Source organism: Rhyacophila brunnea, unplaced genomic scaffold, assembly GCF_057557595.1.
Source record: "Rhyacophila brunnea isolate RB1 unplaced genomic scaffold, BYU_Rbru_1.0 scaffold_16, whole genome shotgun sequence".
NCBI classification, from domain to species: domain Eukaryota; kingdom Metazoa; phylum Arthropoda; class Insecta; order Trichoptera; family Rhyacophilidae; genus Rhyacophila; species Rhyacophila brunnea.
Genome location: NW_028232816.1, coordinates 31,800,541 through 31,820,252, shown reverse-complemented (window position 1 = coordinate 31,820,252; position 19,712 = coordinate 31,800,541). Strand labels below are relative to the sequence as shown.

General features: G+C 32.8%; 1 protein-coding gene across 1 annotated transcript in view; it reads right to left on the bottom strand.

Moving 5' to 3' along the window:
- LOC147074652 (uncharacterized) overlaps positions 1 to 18,686 on the bottom strand; it is a 79,975-nt gene extending 61,289 nt beyond the window's left edge. The window contains exon 1 of the mRNA XM_085944110.1: positions 18,263 to 18,686. Within this exon, the coding sequence (XP_085800236.1) occupies positions 18,263 to 18,356 (94 nt within the window). The 5' untranslated portion in view covers positions 18,357 to 18,686. The remainder of the gene's footprint in view (positions 1 to 18,262) is intronic.
- Positions 18,687 to 19,712: the final 1,026 nt, after the last annotated feature.

Below are 19,712 nucleotides of genomic sequence, written 5' to 3'. Positions count from 1 at the left end.
TATGCTATATTTAATATTCTACATGTGATTGAATTCAAATTTATTCATTTATATAGTAAACTTTGCAAATTATATATGCAAGAACGGTTCACAACATGTTTTTTAAAAACGAAGAAGTAGTATTAAAACAGTAGATAAATACAAAAATACGCAGTATAAGAAAACGATATAAAGAGTAAATACAACAATTATCAAGTAGATACATGGAAGTATCTACCCCAAATGAGCTAAGTAGACCCTATATTAAGAATTTATAAAACATTAAAGTCCGTCAGGTAAACGAAACACGCATTCAATATTGATAATTGACAATATTGATGACGCCCTGCTTACTTTATATGTCTTGCGGTTAAGGCCTGATTAAGTCATAAACCAAAACTAACTTTAAAGTTTTGGTTTATTAAACTGTTATATTGTGTTAGATATTATTATAACAAAAATATTTACTTAACCTAACACGGCTCATATTGAGAAAAACGTTTCTAAAATCTTGAAACACCGTGACTACTTAAATGATAATAAATTAAAAACAATGTAGGTAAGCAAAGGCTATGGTTGTAAATATCTGACTGTAAAAAGCGGTAATAGACTTTTGTGGTGAATGTGCTGGTGAATACAACTTGAAAACTTTTGTAAAAAGCTCATAAATTATTCTTCAGACACATTATTGCTTTTAAAGACATTTGAAAGCTGTTATTCCTGTAACCTTAGAAAGTTTTAATTTACAATCATATCCCAAAATTAGTTACTATGCCATTACGTGAAGACAAGAAAAGCTGCTGTCAGAATAAATAAAATAAATTTATCCCTTAACTATATTACGTACGTACTGTACATACTTAATATGAATGTAACCTATCGGATTTTTAACGAGATTCTGGTCACAATCGTTTGAGAATGTTCTGCAATAATTGGCAACGTCGTCATAATATTATAATTTATCACACTAGTTTTCTAATACAACTGCCAATCACAACAAGGGGGAGAGGTTGTGGCCGGACCCCCCGCAGAGACAGAAAAAAATTAAATTATGTAGGTAAATGAATATTACTTCTTCGTCTCCTGTCGAACCCGTCAACAACAATGACAACCTTTGGATGGTGTATTATTAAATAGTAGGTACTTACAAATTTAATTCGACATGTCGCACGTCTCACATATTGCCGTATCAACGCGGATATTTGAATTTAAATCTAGCCAGTGGAAAAATACTTAATCGTCGATTTTATGTTTGAAACCAAAAGCAATAGATTTGCCATTATTTGAATGATGAATAATCACGTAAAACCATGGCCTCCACAAAGGGGGGGCTGACAGGGCTCTAGCCTGGGGGTCCGGGCTCAGGAAGGGCACGGGTTGGCAAGCCGACCAGATAATTATAAACACACTTCACAAATTCTCTCTAATAGTAAAAAAAAAAGTCGCCTGCGCCGCTATTTTTCATCAATAATGTTAATATTTAAAATGTGGTTGTACGAGTACGATACAATTTTTAATTGTGTATTGATACTCGACAACTCCATAATTCAAATGGATGTATTAAAATTAAAATATACAAAAAACACCAAATATGCACATTAATTTTACCGCCTACATCATACTGCACGGCGTCACACTGCTTTTATCTTATAGGTAGGGGACCCGCCAAAAATAATAGCCTGTGGTGTGGGGGCCATTCGTAAAACACCTAAAAGTGCGTAAAAAAGCTTCAAACCAGAACGAAAAAACCAAACTCGACCCGCCATTTTGTTTTTGGTGCTGCAGAATAGAAGAAGATAATCGTACTGGAATACGGAATGCGTGTAAGATTCCAAATTCTTTAGGCATTAAAAATAAACAGAAAACATACTAGCTACAGATATAAATAATTCACGTATTTAGTAGCACATAAAAGCTTAAAAATGAAACAATAAACACTCGATAAAAACAGACATGTTTATAAACAATTGCCACGAGCTTATATTTTTGTAAACAAAACATACGTGTATCAGGAACACAGAATCATTAAAGTATAATGAAAACAAACAGCATTCTTTGTTGCGTGCATTGAAAATGACTATGCTGTCTCGCTCACTTGACCGGCGAGCAAGCGAGAGGGAGAGCGTCGTAGGCGTTGCGTGTTGCAGCGAAAGCTCGTTGGTACTTTTCAAAGTTTCTCATTATTGAGATGTCTACAGCTGCTATCTATAAATTTCTGATCGCCTGGTAGTGCTTATGGAATAAAATTACTTGATTGAATGAATTTTACATTCAATTCAATGGGGTAAATAGTTAACCAAATAATTATCGACTAACTAAGCTAGTTGTAAAGAGAAAGAGAATTTACCGGAGCTGGAGCGTGTCCGGAAATGTGTACGCATGCAGTTCGCCGTGTCACACTTCACCGAGAATTGTTGTATCGGAAATCGTATATCCGTCCAACCTGTTTGGGTCGTATAGTATCTACTCATATAAAATTCATGTCTAAATAAAACACGGTTCTTGTCGGTTTACACTAATTTACACTTACATAATTTTGAAAAACACTTGAGTGATGAGTGGGTATTAAAAGTGACCAATATTTAAAATTTGTCGCAATTAGTATGTCACCGCGTAGCATAGAGGTAAATGCGCGGATGGGACGTAAACCCGGGAGATGCAGGGTTCGATTCCCTGCCGGGGTGGCTTACTTTTTTCAAAAAAGATTTTTTCTATTGTGGACACCGTATAATATACGCCCATCTCTTTCCGATAAGAAAGTTCATGGCAATCTGTTCCACGGTGAAATGTTTTACGTACAATTTACATGTAACCATAATATAAAACAGTTATAATTTAGAAACGTTCCTCGTGTAAAACAACAGAAAAATATTGTCCCCATACAAAATTGGTAAGTACATAATACTATCGTCATTTTAAGCCACTGTACCGTTTAAAAAAAATCGGTTAGGTACATGTTCAAGCACGCGCGTTAACATCATTTTACTCCCTACTTCAATTATAGTTTGTTAATTTATGGCTACGGCCGTATGTTGTAGCTTAACCACTGGGGAATGCCAAAAGAAATGGCGTATTTCAAAAAAACACTACCTTATTCTTAGGTCAATAATTATTATAAAGCAATCATTATCAAAAAAATGTCTCAAATTCCAAGCTTCGTATTAAATGGTAGGTATCTAATATCCATCGACGCGTTTCCTCTTCTACAGGGGGAGGCGAAGACCTAACCTAACCGATTTTTTTAAACGGTACATGTTAAAACACGCGCGTTAACACCATTTTACTCCCTACTTCAATTATAGTTTGTCAATTTATGGCTACGGCCGTATGTTGTAGCTTAACCACTGGGGAATGCCAAAAGAAATGGCGTATTTCAAAAAAACACTACCTTATTCTTAGGTCAATAATTATTATAAAGCAATCATTATTCGTAGGATGTTTATCACACTTGAATGGTCAAAGACATAGCTTATAATTAGTATCTTTAGAATTATCTTCAAATGTGTTAATCTTGCCCATTTTTTGAATAATAAAAAACCTAATTCTTGTCAAATTTGGGATCACAGAGATTATCAATATAATTTTTTATCGTAAATACTTTACTATAATAATCTCGTCATAAATTACACTAATGGTTTTATAAATGCGTTTAAAAATTAATAAATTTAAAAAATCCTAACACCACTGCACATTTATGTACTGAAATATGACTATATTCTAAAACATTAGAGCGAGAGGTTTAAAAGAATACTATTTTATGCAATAAATGTTTTAGTCATCAAATGTTTAAAATAAATATAACGGATAATAAGGCTTCAAAATTATATAAATAGATTATCTACAACGTTTAAGGTATGTCCAGGATCATGCTTTGAAAATAGAAAAAAAGCTCCATTTTGAACCACGCTGAGCACGTCCGCCCTTAAACCCATTAGAATTTCGTTTTTTTTTAATTGCAACTAAACAGAAGTCCCATACGCAATTCAGAACTTAAATTTTCGGAAAATGTCAATTAGGTATTTTTGCTCCCACATATATGATATGAATGAATGTGTAAACACTGTAAACTATAAAAATGGAGATGTTAGATTGCTAGAATGTTAGATACATACCTGCGATGGCAGTTACCTAAAATATTGCGCATTGCATTTTACTAATAATATGGATTTTCAGTGCGTAATGAAGCAATCACATTAACGCTACTTGCATTCGTTTTACTCGTCTGTTATCAATTTTAAAATTATATTTTTTAAATTGAAACTGCACAGAAGTCCAATGCGCAATTTAGAACTTAAATTTTTGGCATATGTAAAGTAAGTACATACTTTTACTTGCGCCGATATGATATGAATGAATGTGTAAACTGTAAATGGAGGTGAGATACATACTTGCGATGGCAGTTAAAATATTGCGCATTGCATTTCACGCAATGTGCATCCAGATCGACTTTGCCGACAGAACAATGCGCCATTACAGCGCTTACGGTGTGGCTAAGAAACAGCAGTTCGTGAACCATAGACACGCATTTATCTTGTCAACCATTATGGACATGTTACTTATTTATTAACTGCACAGAAGCGGCGAGTCGTTATAAAATAATAATGCAGGTTTCTTCTACGTTATATTGGCTTGTTATCAATATAAATATATGGAAGGCTTCACTTACAAAAGCTCGCCGATAGGACAAGTTCGCACTAACGCCAATCGAATAGTTAGCTGTGATCTAATATCCAGTAACACTGCCAGCGGTCTACCACACTCCCATTATCAATCATCAACTAGAAAAAACGTATTTTAATTGACTGACAACTCTGTGGTGCTACAAATTAAACAAGAACTCACGACGTATTTCACGATCACAAGTAGATAATACTCAGTTTCCACTCATCATCAAACTATTCTCCTACTGTACCTACAAAGAGCATACTGCGCGACTGTATGACTTAAGATACACCTCAGTTTAAAATACAGATATTCACATAATAATAAATAATCTTTCTCGTATTCCAGCGGCAGGCCGTGAGTGAGGCGGGTGCATTTAAATTATACTTACCTATTACATTTCGTCGTATCACAGTTCACCGTGAGTTACCATATCGTGTAGAGATCAAAAAAAATATTGGAATGGCATGGAACTTAACAGACAATAATGACGCCCAGCAGGATTCAAACCTGCGCCCACTGCGATTCGTGCCCATGTAATCTGACCACTAAGCTATACGTATCCTATCACTTCTATCTAATTGCGACGAAGTTAACTACATAACGCATTTACGCCTCTCTGAAGAGCTTTCTAAACTGTATTATATTTCTAATTTACGTACCTACATTATGTTCCATCTTTCCCTTGTATTCCGGTGGTTTTAGTCAGTGTTTCATTCATACAATATGAATGTGATCACAATCGTATACGGCCATTAACGATGAACTGTGATACGTCAAAATGTACTTTTATCCGGACACGGAGTGATGCAATATGACAAGGCCGTGTGGGCTTCCTCGTGGTTAACTTAAAAATAGTCCATCCAATAATGCATCCCCTTGAAAATATCCTGAATGAAATCATTTTACATTACAACCTATTATTACAACCGACCGCATATGCTTTTTACATTTTTCGTGGTGAACCAAAATCCACCCCACGATCGATGTGTAGGACATGCCTGATATACATTCACCTTCCTCGTATTATTATGAAGATCCAAACAGATGTCATGACGCTTTGAAAGTCAATTATCTATGAATTGCAAGGAAATGCATCCCGCGCCGCTGCACTTGTTGTGCACTTTTTATAACATTAATTTACGAGAGTTAGGTTGATATTCCTCATGCACCTGCAGTGTTTATAATAAGAAATTCTAATACAAAAATAGCCGAAGTCACGTTGACTTCTTCGTTTAACGACGCTGACTGGAATAATAAGGACTTAGAGTTATTTATAAACTTACAGACAGTTAAATCTAATAGAAAGTGCATAGTATTTAACGTGGGTATAGTAATATACATGAAACATTTTTACGAAGGAAAATTGACCGACAACATCTGACCGATCAGCTCTTTGGAAGGGTTTTTTGTACGATTTAAAAAAAATGCAGTGTATATTTGAGCTAGGTACAATCTTTATTTAACACCAATTTAAAATATAGGTATATTTGATTATAACTATATTCGACACCCACTTACTCACCTGTCAATCAGAATGAATGTAGAAACATTGTATTACCTTTTATTATCATTTTTCCGTCCAAGCGGGTTTTTTTTATTAGGCTACGAAGTCTCAATTGAGACTTATTTAGCTTTATGTTTACACATACATTGTTAATTACAATAATTACTCATACAGTTAGATATTACAATACAAGTTTACAGGAGAGAATAAAAACAAAAACAATTTACACTTGTAGGCCACACTCCCTCAGAAACACTTGAACACACTGGAACGCCTTGATATTCGGCCGAGCTAAAAATGTCGCAAGATCCATTGGCAATTGGTAATTTTGTTTACTTAGAATACTTAGATCCTCAAGAAGCCGCCGTCTCTGGGTATCATAATCGCGACATTTTATAATTTTTTTCAGTCCTTGCCTTTAGTATTTTTTTGGCTTTTCTTGCCAAGATAACAGATGTTTTCTGCATGTCAAAAAAATGTACGTTCAACTTTTAAAATAAAGGAGAAAAGCGGAGTTTAAAAAAAACGTTAATATAAATTACATCCCGTTCAAAAAATTCTCAATTATAGACGCCCTTAGCAACCAAGAAATTTCCAGACGCTACATAAACATATTGAACAGTATATACAGTGATGCCACAGCATGCGTGAAACTCCACAAACGGTCGTGTAAATTCCCCATCAACAAAGGTGTCCGGCAAGGTGATACCATTTCACCTAATCTATTCACCGCTACTCTTGAGGACTGCGATTATCTATATTAATGGCACCCAACTCGAGCAAGTCAGTAGCTACGTCTATCTCGGACAGCAGGTGCCCATAGACGAAAGCATGCACGATGAAATTGTTCGAAGAACAAAGCTGGGATGGAGTGCTTTCGGACGTCTGAATACTATCTTCAAGAGTGACCTACCATTATGTCTTAAACGTCAGGTGTTCAACCAATGTGTGCTACCCGTGCTCACGTATGGCTGCGAGACATGGACCCTCAACACGAGAGATGTCCAAAAGCTAAGAGTCGCACAGCGAGGCATGGAGAGGTGTATGTTGGGCATCACGCGAAAGGACCGTAAGAGAAACGAATGGGCTAGGAAGCAGACAAAAGTACGCGATGTAACAGACGTTGCCAAACAGCTGAAATGGAGATGGGCGGGGCACATTGCTCGCCGAAAGGACGGCCGCTGGACAAATGCCGTCATCCAATGGTACCCAAGGGGCACGAAACAGCCACAGGGTCACCCTAGAAGCTACTAGATTGACGAACTGGTAAAGTTCGGCGGAAATACGTGGCAGCGAAAGACACAGGTCTTAGTTCTAGGGCGCTTTATTCATTGGTAAAGCTAAAATCTTGACTTCAATAATAATTATCTGGGCTTGGTGCGCAAGCGTCGTCCGTCAGAGCGGCGACGACGATCCGCTCCGTCTGACATGATTTATTGCGAAGACGACAACAGGATACGAGATACGTTAAAAGACTCTTCAAAATCAGAAATCACCGAGACGTCACTTACTTACATTAGAATTCCCGCGGTGATTTTGCAATGTGTTTTAAATGTTCTCTACGAATTGGAGGTCGCAGATAATCTATAGTAATGTCACTCTGCTGCACATGTTTTGCAATCAAATTATACCTTATTATAGTTATTTTATTACATACATTTATTTTATTTTTGATTCAAAATGTAAATAACACACCTAATAGAAAATAATACTATAAAACTCGTTGATCAAGTGGGATTCGAACGAACTTCTTTTGCTTGCCGGGTGTGTGTTATAGTGCTGATTTTGTCGAACACAAAATTGAATATTTGTATAAGTACCTACACTAAATTTAACAACTATTTTAAGTTTTACGGTTTTTTTTAAATTTCAAGTACGTTCAATAAATAATGTTACATTCTAAAATCTGTGTATTATTCATGGACTATTTTTTTTATTATTAAAATATTAACAAGTGCAAGTATGTTAGGTAAGACAAAATTTTGAAGAGTAAGTAGGTACCTATCAGTGATTAAGGGTGGAGGTAGGCTGTTAAGATTCGACATACATAGTGCACACTAAACTTTCTCAGTCAAACGTTAAAACTACATTGAGATTATGTGGGTTAGTTTTTAAAATTCAATGAAACTCTGTAGAAAAAACCCTATTAAACCATAATAGATAATATTCAAAAACTATTAAGGTATCTATCTATAAAATAAGTACTTATATAAAATTATTCCATTAAATCATACATAATTTTGATTATTTTTTATTTATTATGGTTTGGAGTTCCAGGGCCTAATAAAATTAAAAAAAAAACAAACACTATCTGTAACACGTAGATACATATTCATAATTCAACGAAACAATAAGTATGACTGAAAAGTGTGCAGTATTTTTGGCAGATCGCTAATAACATACTAAAACTATTATGGTTTAGTTTAGGCAGGGTTTAATGATTTTTTTAAACTAACCAACAGTGTCTGCACATCGTACTCTTAGTTTAATGAAAACAAATACGTTTGACTGAGAAAGTTTAGTGTGCACTATTTTTGTCGGATCTTTAACAGTCTACCTCCACCCTTCGCCACTGGTATCTATTATAGGTACCTTGATTCAAGCCAGAAAGGCCGATCGCCAACTTTAAAAGAGCTTCAGTTGTATGGGATTAATAGTTATTTATGGGAATAATTAGATAATATGCATATAATGCAGGTGGTTCAATTGGTAAAGCATATTGGAATCTGATGGAGCGGGTTCGAGTCCCGCTCGGCGTCGTGCATCACCAAAGTGCAGAGTGAAGGTCGCCCCGAGGGTGGCTGGACTCCGATAGGGGATGCATAAAGAAATAATGATAACATAAAAATAATTAATTACATGGAACTAATATGTAATATTACCTACACCAAAAGATATTGAAAAAAAACCTTATTCTCTTAATATTATGTAGCCTAAATAAATGAAAGTTAAAGTGAAAAAAAAAAACTACGGCATATGAGTAATTTTTACATGCAGTCCATTTCGAACGGCAGATAATTACAATGTGTTTATTAGGTCGTATTCTTGTTTGTCCGGTGGTTGTTTATCCAGTACAAATCTTGCAATCGATTTTTAACTAACTTCCCGACTAGCTAGACATTTGAAACTTTAAAAATATATCAGAACACGATGCCAATGCATTCTTTTAATACTTTTAGCAATCTTTAAGTGGAATTGAATTCATTTTCATTTAATTCTGTTTTGTATGAAAAGTTATTTCGGAAGAAATCCGTAAAAAGTAAAACACTATTATTGGTTGCTAGGCTAGTGCTAGGTTCCTAGCAACTAAATTATTAATATATACTTACGTGCGTTACTATGGAAATCAATATGAAATGTCAAAATGACATTTCAGTATTCTATATTTATTCAGTATTTCTATCAAGTACAAATTTTTTTGGTCGTTCAAGCTAGTCAAGTCATGTTTATATGATTCAACAGATAATTTAAAAACGTTGTAGGTATTATAAAAAGTTCTTTTTATCTTGTAATTATTTTTATATGATTTTCTTTATTGCAATAATTATATATCTATAAATGCAATTAATTATATATCTATAAATTTATAAAAAATACCATTTTAAACGAATACATCGGAAAAAAATAATAACATCCTCTTTGCACCAATAATAATAATATTACAGTCACAGTTTGTATCGGTATCTATTACAAAAAGAAGAAGATAAAAATTATGCTTTCATTTTCAAAAAACGAACAAGTTCATAATATTTCAATATTTGTGATAAACGTTTCAAAAAGGTGATCGGTTTTAACGTAAGTTTCATTTCACAATTATTGTATTGTATAATAAAATTAAAACAACATGCACACTATCATTATTCAATAAATTGTGTATTGCAAACAATACAAGCAAAATAAAAATTGACATGTCGGTATTTCACTGTGTAATAAAATGCTAGGATAAGGGCCCAGTACCTAGGACGTATAACAGTAGCTACACGTGTGTTATATATAAAATTACTTATAGAATTTACGCTATGTCTTTATGCTTTTTATGGATGGATATATAACGTTATAAAAGTAGTTGGTAGTTTATAAGCTAGAAGCTATAGAATGGAGTAAGCACGGCGTATAATTAAACAAGTCGTTAAAACGACATAAAACGGTCGAAATAGAATAACGATTCGTTATATTGGCATGCCGTAGAAACACAACATGAACATAAATGAACACAACAATTAATTGACGGAAAGTCATTATACCAACGATAGATTTATTTTTCTCTTTTAAAACATTTTATGTGATTGTCAGTGGCTCTGAGAGAAATCGCAAAAGCTTATAATGCTGATTCAGAATTCGTATTCAAGCACGAACATCAACGTGACGATAAAATGTATAGACACAGTAAGTGAGTAAACACGAAATTATATAAGTAGTCAACGAGCCCCACGATAGCTTTAAAAAGCTCTCCATAACTTCGTACAAAAATACAAACGCAACACGTCGAGTTTGACTTTTGTAACATTTCATTTTATCACTTTGTGTGTAGAAAAATAATATTACGTATTAAGCTCGATGCAGAAAGCTATTTTTGATTTGAAGTTTTGTTTTTAAATATAAACGTTTGCCAAGGAATGGTCTTGGTATTTTCATTTCTGAAATGATATTTGCTCGAAATATTTAATATATTCACAAAATATTAATGCTGCAACCTATTGCCAATATTTTTGTCGACACATTGCAATAAGTAATGTTATTTTGATTTTCGATAAATGCAAATTATCTGACAAGCACTACGTATTACGAATTCATGAAATAATAAATTACTTATTTAAGCCCTAATCATTTGACTATCCTTGCTAATAATCCTTAAATCCCTTTCAGCAACAAGCTATTAATTATTTTTATTAATTTTTTTGTGACTAACGTTTTATTGTTAAATTTGCAGTTCTTTTCATTGGGCAAAATATGCAGTACAACAATTAAAAGTGTATCTATGAATAAAATATGTAAGTAATTTTAAGCATACTTTGATCACTGCAGATAACTGCAGGTTTATAAATAAAATATCATTCACACAAAAATTATAATATAATCAATAGGTAGTTAAATAGTTTGTTGCAAAAATTCAACATATTTTTAACATGGGATTATAGTTATAGCCATAATAAATAAAAACAGTAATAATGACATAAATTTTAAATAGTAGGTACTTAATCCATACTTTAATATCATGTCTTTCGAATAATAATTGAAATTAAGATGTTGACACCATTAAAATAGTAAATATACTATTATTCTATTAAGTATAATAGGTAACTACTTCACGATGATTTTTTTTATTATCGACATTATACCTAGTCAAATTTGTATAGCATGTCACTCGCCGAAAATAATGTTTTATCTCTAGTTCATGATTAGAGCATATATAAATAATAAAATACTCCATGTGCTTTTAAATAATACAGAACTTAAGTTTTGTCCGAAAAATATTGTATTAAATTTAACAATCCCTGGAGGGAAAGCGACAATGATGTTCATTCATGTTCACGAAATGACTAGCTAGACTGTGGACTAGAAAAAATTATTTCAATTATTTCAAATAATTGAATTATATGATTGACGGTATTGCTAATATCACAAAAACGGAAAAGTCATTCATATTATCAAATAATGTTATCTATGGAATTGCGGTACTTAAACCACTGTGTGGTTTTAAAAAGTCATCCTATTGTTGGCACACGCACTTGCACCTACGGATTTAGCTATTAATAACTGTGGTTAAAATCAACTTAATTACTCATTTATATACTATGTAATTAACTTGAGTTTCTCTATAAGGTAACAATGTATTGTAATAAGTGAATTTAATTAAATTTTCTGCATAACAAGATAACGTAAAATCTGGTTCTTTAAAATTTTCAACGAAAACGGAATAAGATAATACTTGTGCTTATATAGACTATAATAGACTGGGGGCGGCAGGTTATATGAAAGTATGGTGAAGCAGGCTGGTAATCAATTTGCGGCAAAATTTCTATGTTAACATTATATTATTATATGGATACGTTATAATGACCAAAGTAAGTCCTCCGTGATGCCGTGCATTTTTTTTATAGTGTCGCCATTTCTCGTAATTTGTCGGTTATTGTTGGCCTGCTTCAGTCAGTTGTATGAGAAAGCCGATTCCTTGCCCCTCTTTTTATTTAATACCTCTATGATGATAGAGCATAACTATCTGAAGCACAGAAGAGAAAATGCAGGATCAAAACGTACAAGTAGAATAATTAATCTTTTTTTACCACGTCCGATCCTAATAAGATTATATTGGCCTCCATGGAGGGGAGGTTTGTATTAACAGATTTTTGATTTTACGTGAAATGGATGTTAGCCACTTGCTCAACCCATTATGCCCCTACTCTGACTCAAACACGAATTGAAAAACAATTGTATACTTGCCAGACCTAGGACTCTAACCTGGGACCCACGACGTTATAGACGGACGCTTAAACTAACCTCATCTCCACAACCGACTTCCACCCTTCGTCAATGCTATATGGATACCATAATATTATGTTAGTAATAACTGAGTAAAATAAATACCCAATTAATAGCAATATTTATTTTTCTACAAAAACTTTCCATCGACTATTAACGGTAGTTACCTGCACAAAAGCTAAACAAAATATATCCATTATTTTGACAATAACACTTAATGGTGTTGGGTGACTTGGCGCCGGGACAATCGAATGAAATTTAAAAATAAATAGACGTTCGTGAATTATATACCTACTAATAAATTTTTAATATCATTATTTTTATTATTATTTCATTTTATTAATTGTACTTGATGAGAATTTAAATATGAACACGTAAATGTACATAATGATTTAATTGTGCATATCTGTTCCGACGAGAAGAGAGTTCTTTAATTTTTATACAAAGCCGCAGGGACATGATAACTTTCAATCCGCAATAAAAAAAACATGTTAAGAGCAAAATGAATTAAAACTAAGTACTTACTAAGTAGTCGATAGAAACTGATTAAAATGCGTCGTCTATTTTCTGTATAAAATCGTAACAAATATCTATTTATTTCATTCCACAGTGCGGCGTCCAACTGTCCATTTCCAACACTAAACCAGTAATTTAGTACTTACTGAACGCTTTTGAATGATATTTTATCGTTAAAATGTCATTTGAATAATTTCAAATAGGTAAAACAAAGCCTTTGTAGCTATTACTAATCTATCTAAATGATGATGAACATTTTAATCACTTCTTGGCTCTAATGTTCAACCTACAATATCGGCCACCCTGACGATGGAAATTAGGAGCATGGGGCCAGAGAGATCTAATGTCAAAAACGTGATACCCTCCAGTAGTTTGCAACCGCTGTTTACAGCTGGAGTATAAATAAACGACTAAATAAACGCGCGGAATTAAGCAGTTTTATACTTCCAGTATGTCCCTAATTAAATAATTTAAAAAAAAAACAACACAATGTATATTTATAATATATAATTAACTATTTTTTTATTCAACGAATAATTCACAAGATTTAAGAATGTAACGTTCTAATTATTGAACATCCATAATTTTGAAAACACTTCTCAAAAAATATATTAGATATAACCAATAGAAATTTTTTTTTTAAAAGTAAGGAAACATATTTTAAGGATTTAGCAAAATGGTGTTCTTATGCAATAATTGTACTTTTGGTATTCATTTAGATTGGGAAATATAAATGTTGAAAAATCGTTGTGATTCGACAATGTGATCAAGTACCTATAACACTTTTAATTGAAGTCGAGAGTGATATTTCATTGGTGGTAAGACACTCAAGCATGAATCCTTGATTAATACCTTTTGACCACGAAGAAAGTTTTTTTTAGAAAGCTTGAAGTGTGATATTCAGAATTAAAATGTTGATATCTTTTCCCTGAAGAGAAAGAAATTCAATTCATTTACTAATCCGTCAAATATAAAGCAAAACACATCAATTTTTCATCACTAACGTGGGAAGAAAGGTCTGATTTTTTTTCATGAAGAAAGAGGCGAAGTTCTACAATAATTAATAATTGTAATGTGATTGTGTAAAAATTCGACCTCGAGACTTCTACTGATTTGTATCGTCCAATGATCACGTTATGATTTTTGTTTTTCAAATACTGAAATATTTCGCGGCTCCCTGGCAGGAACTCCACGCCCCCCAGTTTGAGAAATACTGCACTAGATGACAAGCTGACACCACTAACATCCGCCATCTTTTTTCTGCTTATCGTCGTTCTTGGATAATGCAGTTTTCAAAACCTTACAGCATCAGCTAGGAGTGAAAGATAAACCTTTTCGATACATTAAAACGTTCATAGGGATCTACATATTATCATTGTTCTACACTTAACTCAATATGCGAAATATGTTCGGGAGGTGCTTTCAATTATTCAAGAATGATAACCTAAATAATATACCGAATTATTTGTTAGTTTAGGTTATCGGCTATATTCAAAATATGTGGCAAAATCGCTGGCTTCAACTAAACAGAATAACCAATATTTTTTAAATAATTTCTAATTTAGTAACCTACTTATTTTAAAGTGAACTTAACACGGTTTTCAAAAATACCTCTTATTATCGAATCATTTCGGAAATAATAACTTGAATACATTAGAAAGTCAATCTCGTTTCTTTCTGTGAGGAAAGTAAGCAAATCTGTTATTGTGTAGCCTTGATGATGGCGTAGCTAACATAATAATTATCAATTAATAAACCAATCTGTATAATTCAATTTAACTGATATTTATTAGGTATTCTTCTTAGTATATATTCTACTGTAAATTTGGCTATGGCAAAAATGACAGAATTTTAGTTATTGAATATAAAATACTGCTAAAAGCCCACCTAGTATCGCATTAACAATTTCTGTTATAATTTTATTTTAATATTCTAAGTGAAATCTAAGTTATATCTTACATTATTCATTATAACACTGATTTAGTTTTCAATGCTAACTGCGTTCCGGATGTGGTATTTATCTCCATATGTAACATTATTTACTAAACATAAAATTGACATTTAAATAAATATGTACCTATTATAAATTGTTATCATTAGTGAACCAATGATAAACATTTGATCGGATTTGATAATTTAATATCATAATAATGTATTACTTAGGTAAGTGATAAAATGGATAAAACGTAATGCCTACCAAGGTAGATATTCAATATTTTAATAATGCATGTCAATGGTCTTTCCACTGTCTGTCAATTCCGAATCTTAAAAGATTATAATTAATACTTAAAAAGTAGCTACTGGTATTAATTATATCCGAATATGAAAACCTTACTGTATAAAGATTGCGCCTATGCATCAATAGAAAGGACACTGGCAATACTATAGCAAACGTGGCACGGTTCGTCATTAGAAATACTGTATCCCGTGTATGCGATAAGATGTCTATAATAATAATATTTCTCTTTATAATATCTACCTATGTACCTATTATAATCATGGCCTCCACATTATGAAGCGGGTCCCCAGGCCAGGATCTTTGGCGGGCCTCCCTACCTATCGCTAGGGTTAAAGGCGGTCTGACATTCTACAGTGGCGTTTTCCAAATAAAATTCAGTGTATTGTAACACATTGAATTATGAAGTTATCGACTATCAACACATAACAACCAAAAATTGCATTGCATAACCATATATTTTTAAATGGCGATGACTTCAATAGCGCCTATTTACTATTAGAGCAAATTTAAGACGTGTGTTTATCTCATTTACCTGGTCAACCTGCCACGCCCCCCCCCCCCCCCTGAGCACGGGCCCCTAGGCTAGAGCCCTGTCAGCCCCCCTTTGTGAGGGCCATGATTATAATTATTTAACAATAATTCTGTGCGTGTAGAAATAAATTCACAATCACAACCTCTTAGTTAGAAGATTCAAAAGATGATTGGGTTTTGGACAAAAAGGATAATATAATATATTTTAGGTATATCTCTTTGCGAAATTAACTAACAATAATTCGGCGGCACCGTTGATTTGACTCGTCGCTAACGTTTATGGTATATTCAAATCAAAATAAACTTAAATAATATCTTCCTTTTCCTTTCGCACGCAGTTTTTAGGCATGTGTTCATCATTATTGATTCTTAGAATTGGCTACAATTCTTTGGCAAATGATTTAGTAGTATTTCTATGAAACAAACATTCGAAGACATTCGCAATATCACGTTTAGGTGTAGAAAGTAGATGGTTCAATTACTATATCGTATCGTTCGTTATACGTACCTAAAATATAATTTATATAAATATCAGTAGGTACGTATTTTAATTTTGTCCTCTCTGGCAGAAAAATAATATCGTTGAAGTCTTCAGTTTCGCTCCAGTCCCATATTAGGTTAAAGAACTTGATAATGTGTATCATTACTAGTAAACACAATATAGGTACATACTATTTATGTTAAAAAATTAAATAAAGGTAAATAAGACACACTGGTAGGTATATTATATCGCCATTTAAAATTTAAATGCATATTCAATGATAAAGATTTTTGTAAGACAATTATAAATTTAAAAAAGAAGACAAACCACAAAATATGCGTTATTTATGTATACCAAAATGAATTTTACTTGGGTGTCAACAAACAATATTTTCTGATACTTATCCTTGATCCATATTACTTATATAACATGTTTACGTTAATTACCTACATTCTACGTTGAATGGAGTTGTCTTTTATTCGACTGGAATTTTATGGGTAATATAGGTATTACCAATATTACATTATATCCGTGGCGAAGGGTGGAGGTAAGCTTTGGAGATCCGATATAAATAGTGCAAACTAAACCTTGTCAGTCATATTTATTTGTTTTAATAGAAATAAGAATACAAATAATTGCAGATGGTGTTCGTTATTTTTTTTAATTCAATTAAACCCTGTCTAAGCCAAACCATAATAGTGAAAAATAGTGCGCACTATATCAGTCATACTTATTTGTTTTCATTGAACTAAGAATACAAACTGCAGATGATAATATTATTAAACACTGCTTTTAAACCAAGCCATATGTCTAATTGCCCATAATGTTAGATATTTAATAGAATATTTCCTACCTATCTGCAATTTTTATTATTAATTATATGAAAACAAATAAGTATAAGTGACAAAGTTTAGTGTACATTATTTATGTCAGATCTCCATAGCCAACCTCTACCCTTCGCCACTGATATAATATAATATATCGTCACTGTTCTGGCACAATACTACACTAATTCGAAAAAATGACATATTGAGTTAGTTATACCAAAATGTTCCTTATTTCAAACTTTACCTTCTGGAAACCTTCTTAATAAATAAACAGTCTTTATTTTAAAGCCATCCTTTTAACGATTTGACAGACCAGTTCAAACATTTTAACAACTTCAAAGTCAAATTACTCAAAACTAGTATTCTCCAGTTAGTGTGTTCTGCCAGAACAGAGACGATATTATAACCTAAGAAAACATTGTATTTTATATTATAGATATATCTATATAATATATACATGTTTTCACAAAAACATGTTTAAGAAATTCTTGAACTTTGATCTAATAAATTAACTCTCTGATTCTGTTGAATATGAGTGTTATTAAATTTGTCAAATATTTATCAGTCACCAACAAAATAATAAATTATTAGTGAAGCAGATAAAATAGAGCTAATTAATTATTGTAAAACAAAATTTGTTTTTTTAATGTCAATCCTTCAAGAACATATTATTATGTACCTAAGTAAGCACATAATATTAATATTATCTTTATTCTTTATCAATACATTATTTATATACGATATTATTTTTAGTTTCCACTATGTTATTTTAACACTGGGTACCTACTTAATAAACATTATTTATTTTACATACTATAAAAATAAAACATTTTACATTTATTCTTAATGTTTGAATACGGTTTATTAGTACGATAGGTACCGTTGTTTGAGAGATTAATTCGGGCATAAAGTCGACGAATCATATTATACAATATACACATAAGTACCTACACATTTGAGGATGGTGAATAAATCGAAACGCGTAAATAAATAATAAAATATAATATTATTATCTCATATGAAGTGATTAAATATTTTACCTTTAGCCGTGGCTGTTCGGCTACCGCACCTCTCCCCTAATTGCTCAATTTTTATTCCTTTGTGGGGCACAGTGGTGGTATATATTTGTTTCATGAAAACAATTTTTAAAAACCCCCCTTTTGAAATAAATATAATAAAAACAAATTAAACCACCACCAACAACGAACGAACACACAACGATTCAAATAATTCACCAAACAACGAAAACTTTTGAAAATAGAATAACTTCACATTAGTTAGTAATTATTATTGTACAGTTTTTTTTTTAACTTAGTAACACTTATATTGCTGAAGTTTGAATACTTGTCGATGAATATTATTGAAATCTGGCGCGTTTAGTTAAATTATAACTTTCCCGCGAAATTGATTTCGAAATTCAAAATTTCAAACTATGCCCAGCGTCGCACAAAACAGACAACGAACCGCTCGGGCGGTCTTCACTCGATTGAGTTGTGCACGAAAACTGACAGCTTCAATCTATCCCCTTCCACCAAAAACAACGTTCAAAACTTTTCATTATTTTGAACATAAAATAATCCATCTCTTTCCATGTAATATTGTTTATAGTCGCAGCTCTTTCTAAGCCGTGTATGTTTAATATGACCTTCTCTCTCGTAATCCCTGCTGAAAGCTGCGTTGGATCTCGCGTCTCGCTCTAAAGAACTTGCTACAAAAACACAGCCTTCGTGCAGCCTTTGGTTTTTTTAATGTCTTGATTGTTTTTTTTTTCTCCGTCCCTTTGAGCGAGGGATTTTCTGTATCCCCGTCCCGCTCTGGCGTGTCGTATAACATTATGTTGCCGGAGTAAAAAAAACATTACCTGCTCACTCTATCGGAAATAAGAAATGGTTTTGATTGCACTTCGTCGCTGTTGCATCTTGCATTTTAAAACGGAAATGGGATTATTATTCGGTAAGCTTTTTTATGCATCTGCAGGATTAAATCAGAATGACTTTCGATTTCTTTTGTTAAAAAAAATATAAGAATAGGTAGGTACCTACATAATAAATATATAAGTATCTAAGTATTTAATAATAATAAAAAAATGATTCAATTCAACTTTTTTTGCACAGAGCTTACATTGTTTGCAACACTCGTCGTTCAACGTTGATATTACGTTAATTAGGTATTCTACAATCTACATTTCAACCCTTAAGGCGATACCTACCAGAGGTACCTAGCGGAAAAATACGAAGCTTGCAATTTAAGGCATTTTTTTGATAATTTACAATTTAAGCAATATAAGTCGGGCATCTTCTCCCAGGACACTCCCAGTCCAATTGTTTCAGAGTGAAGAAAGAAGAAAAAGAAACACAATTTTAATTCTAACCAACAAGCCAAGATGCAGACAATACAAAAAAACCCGCAAGGGAGGAGACTTCCATCACACGCCATCATACAGATGAAAGGGATATGGGGCTTGCCCCGGTGCCCTACACGCCAAACATA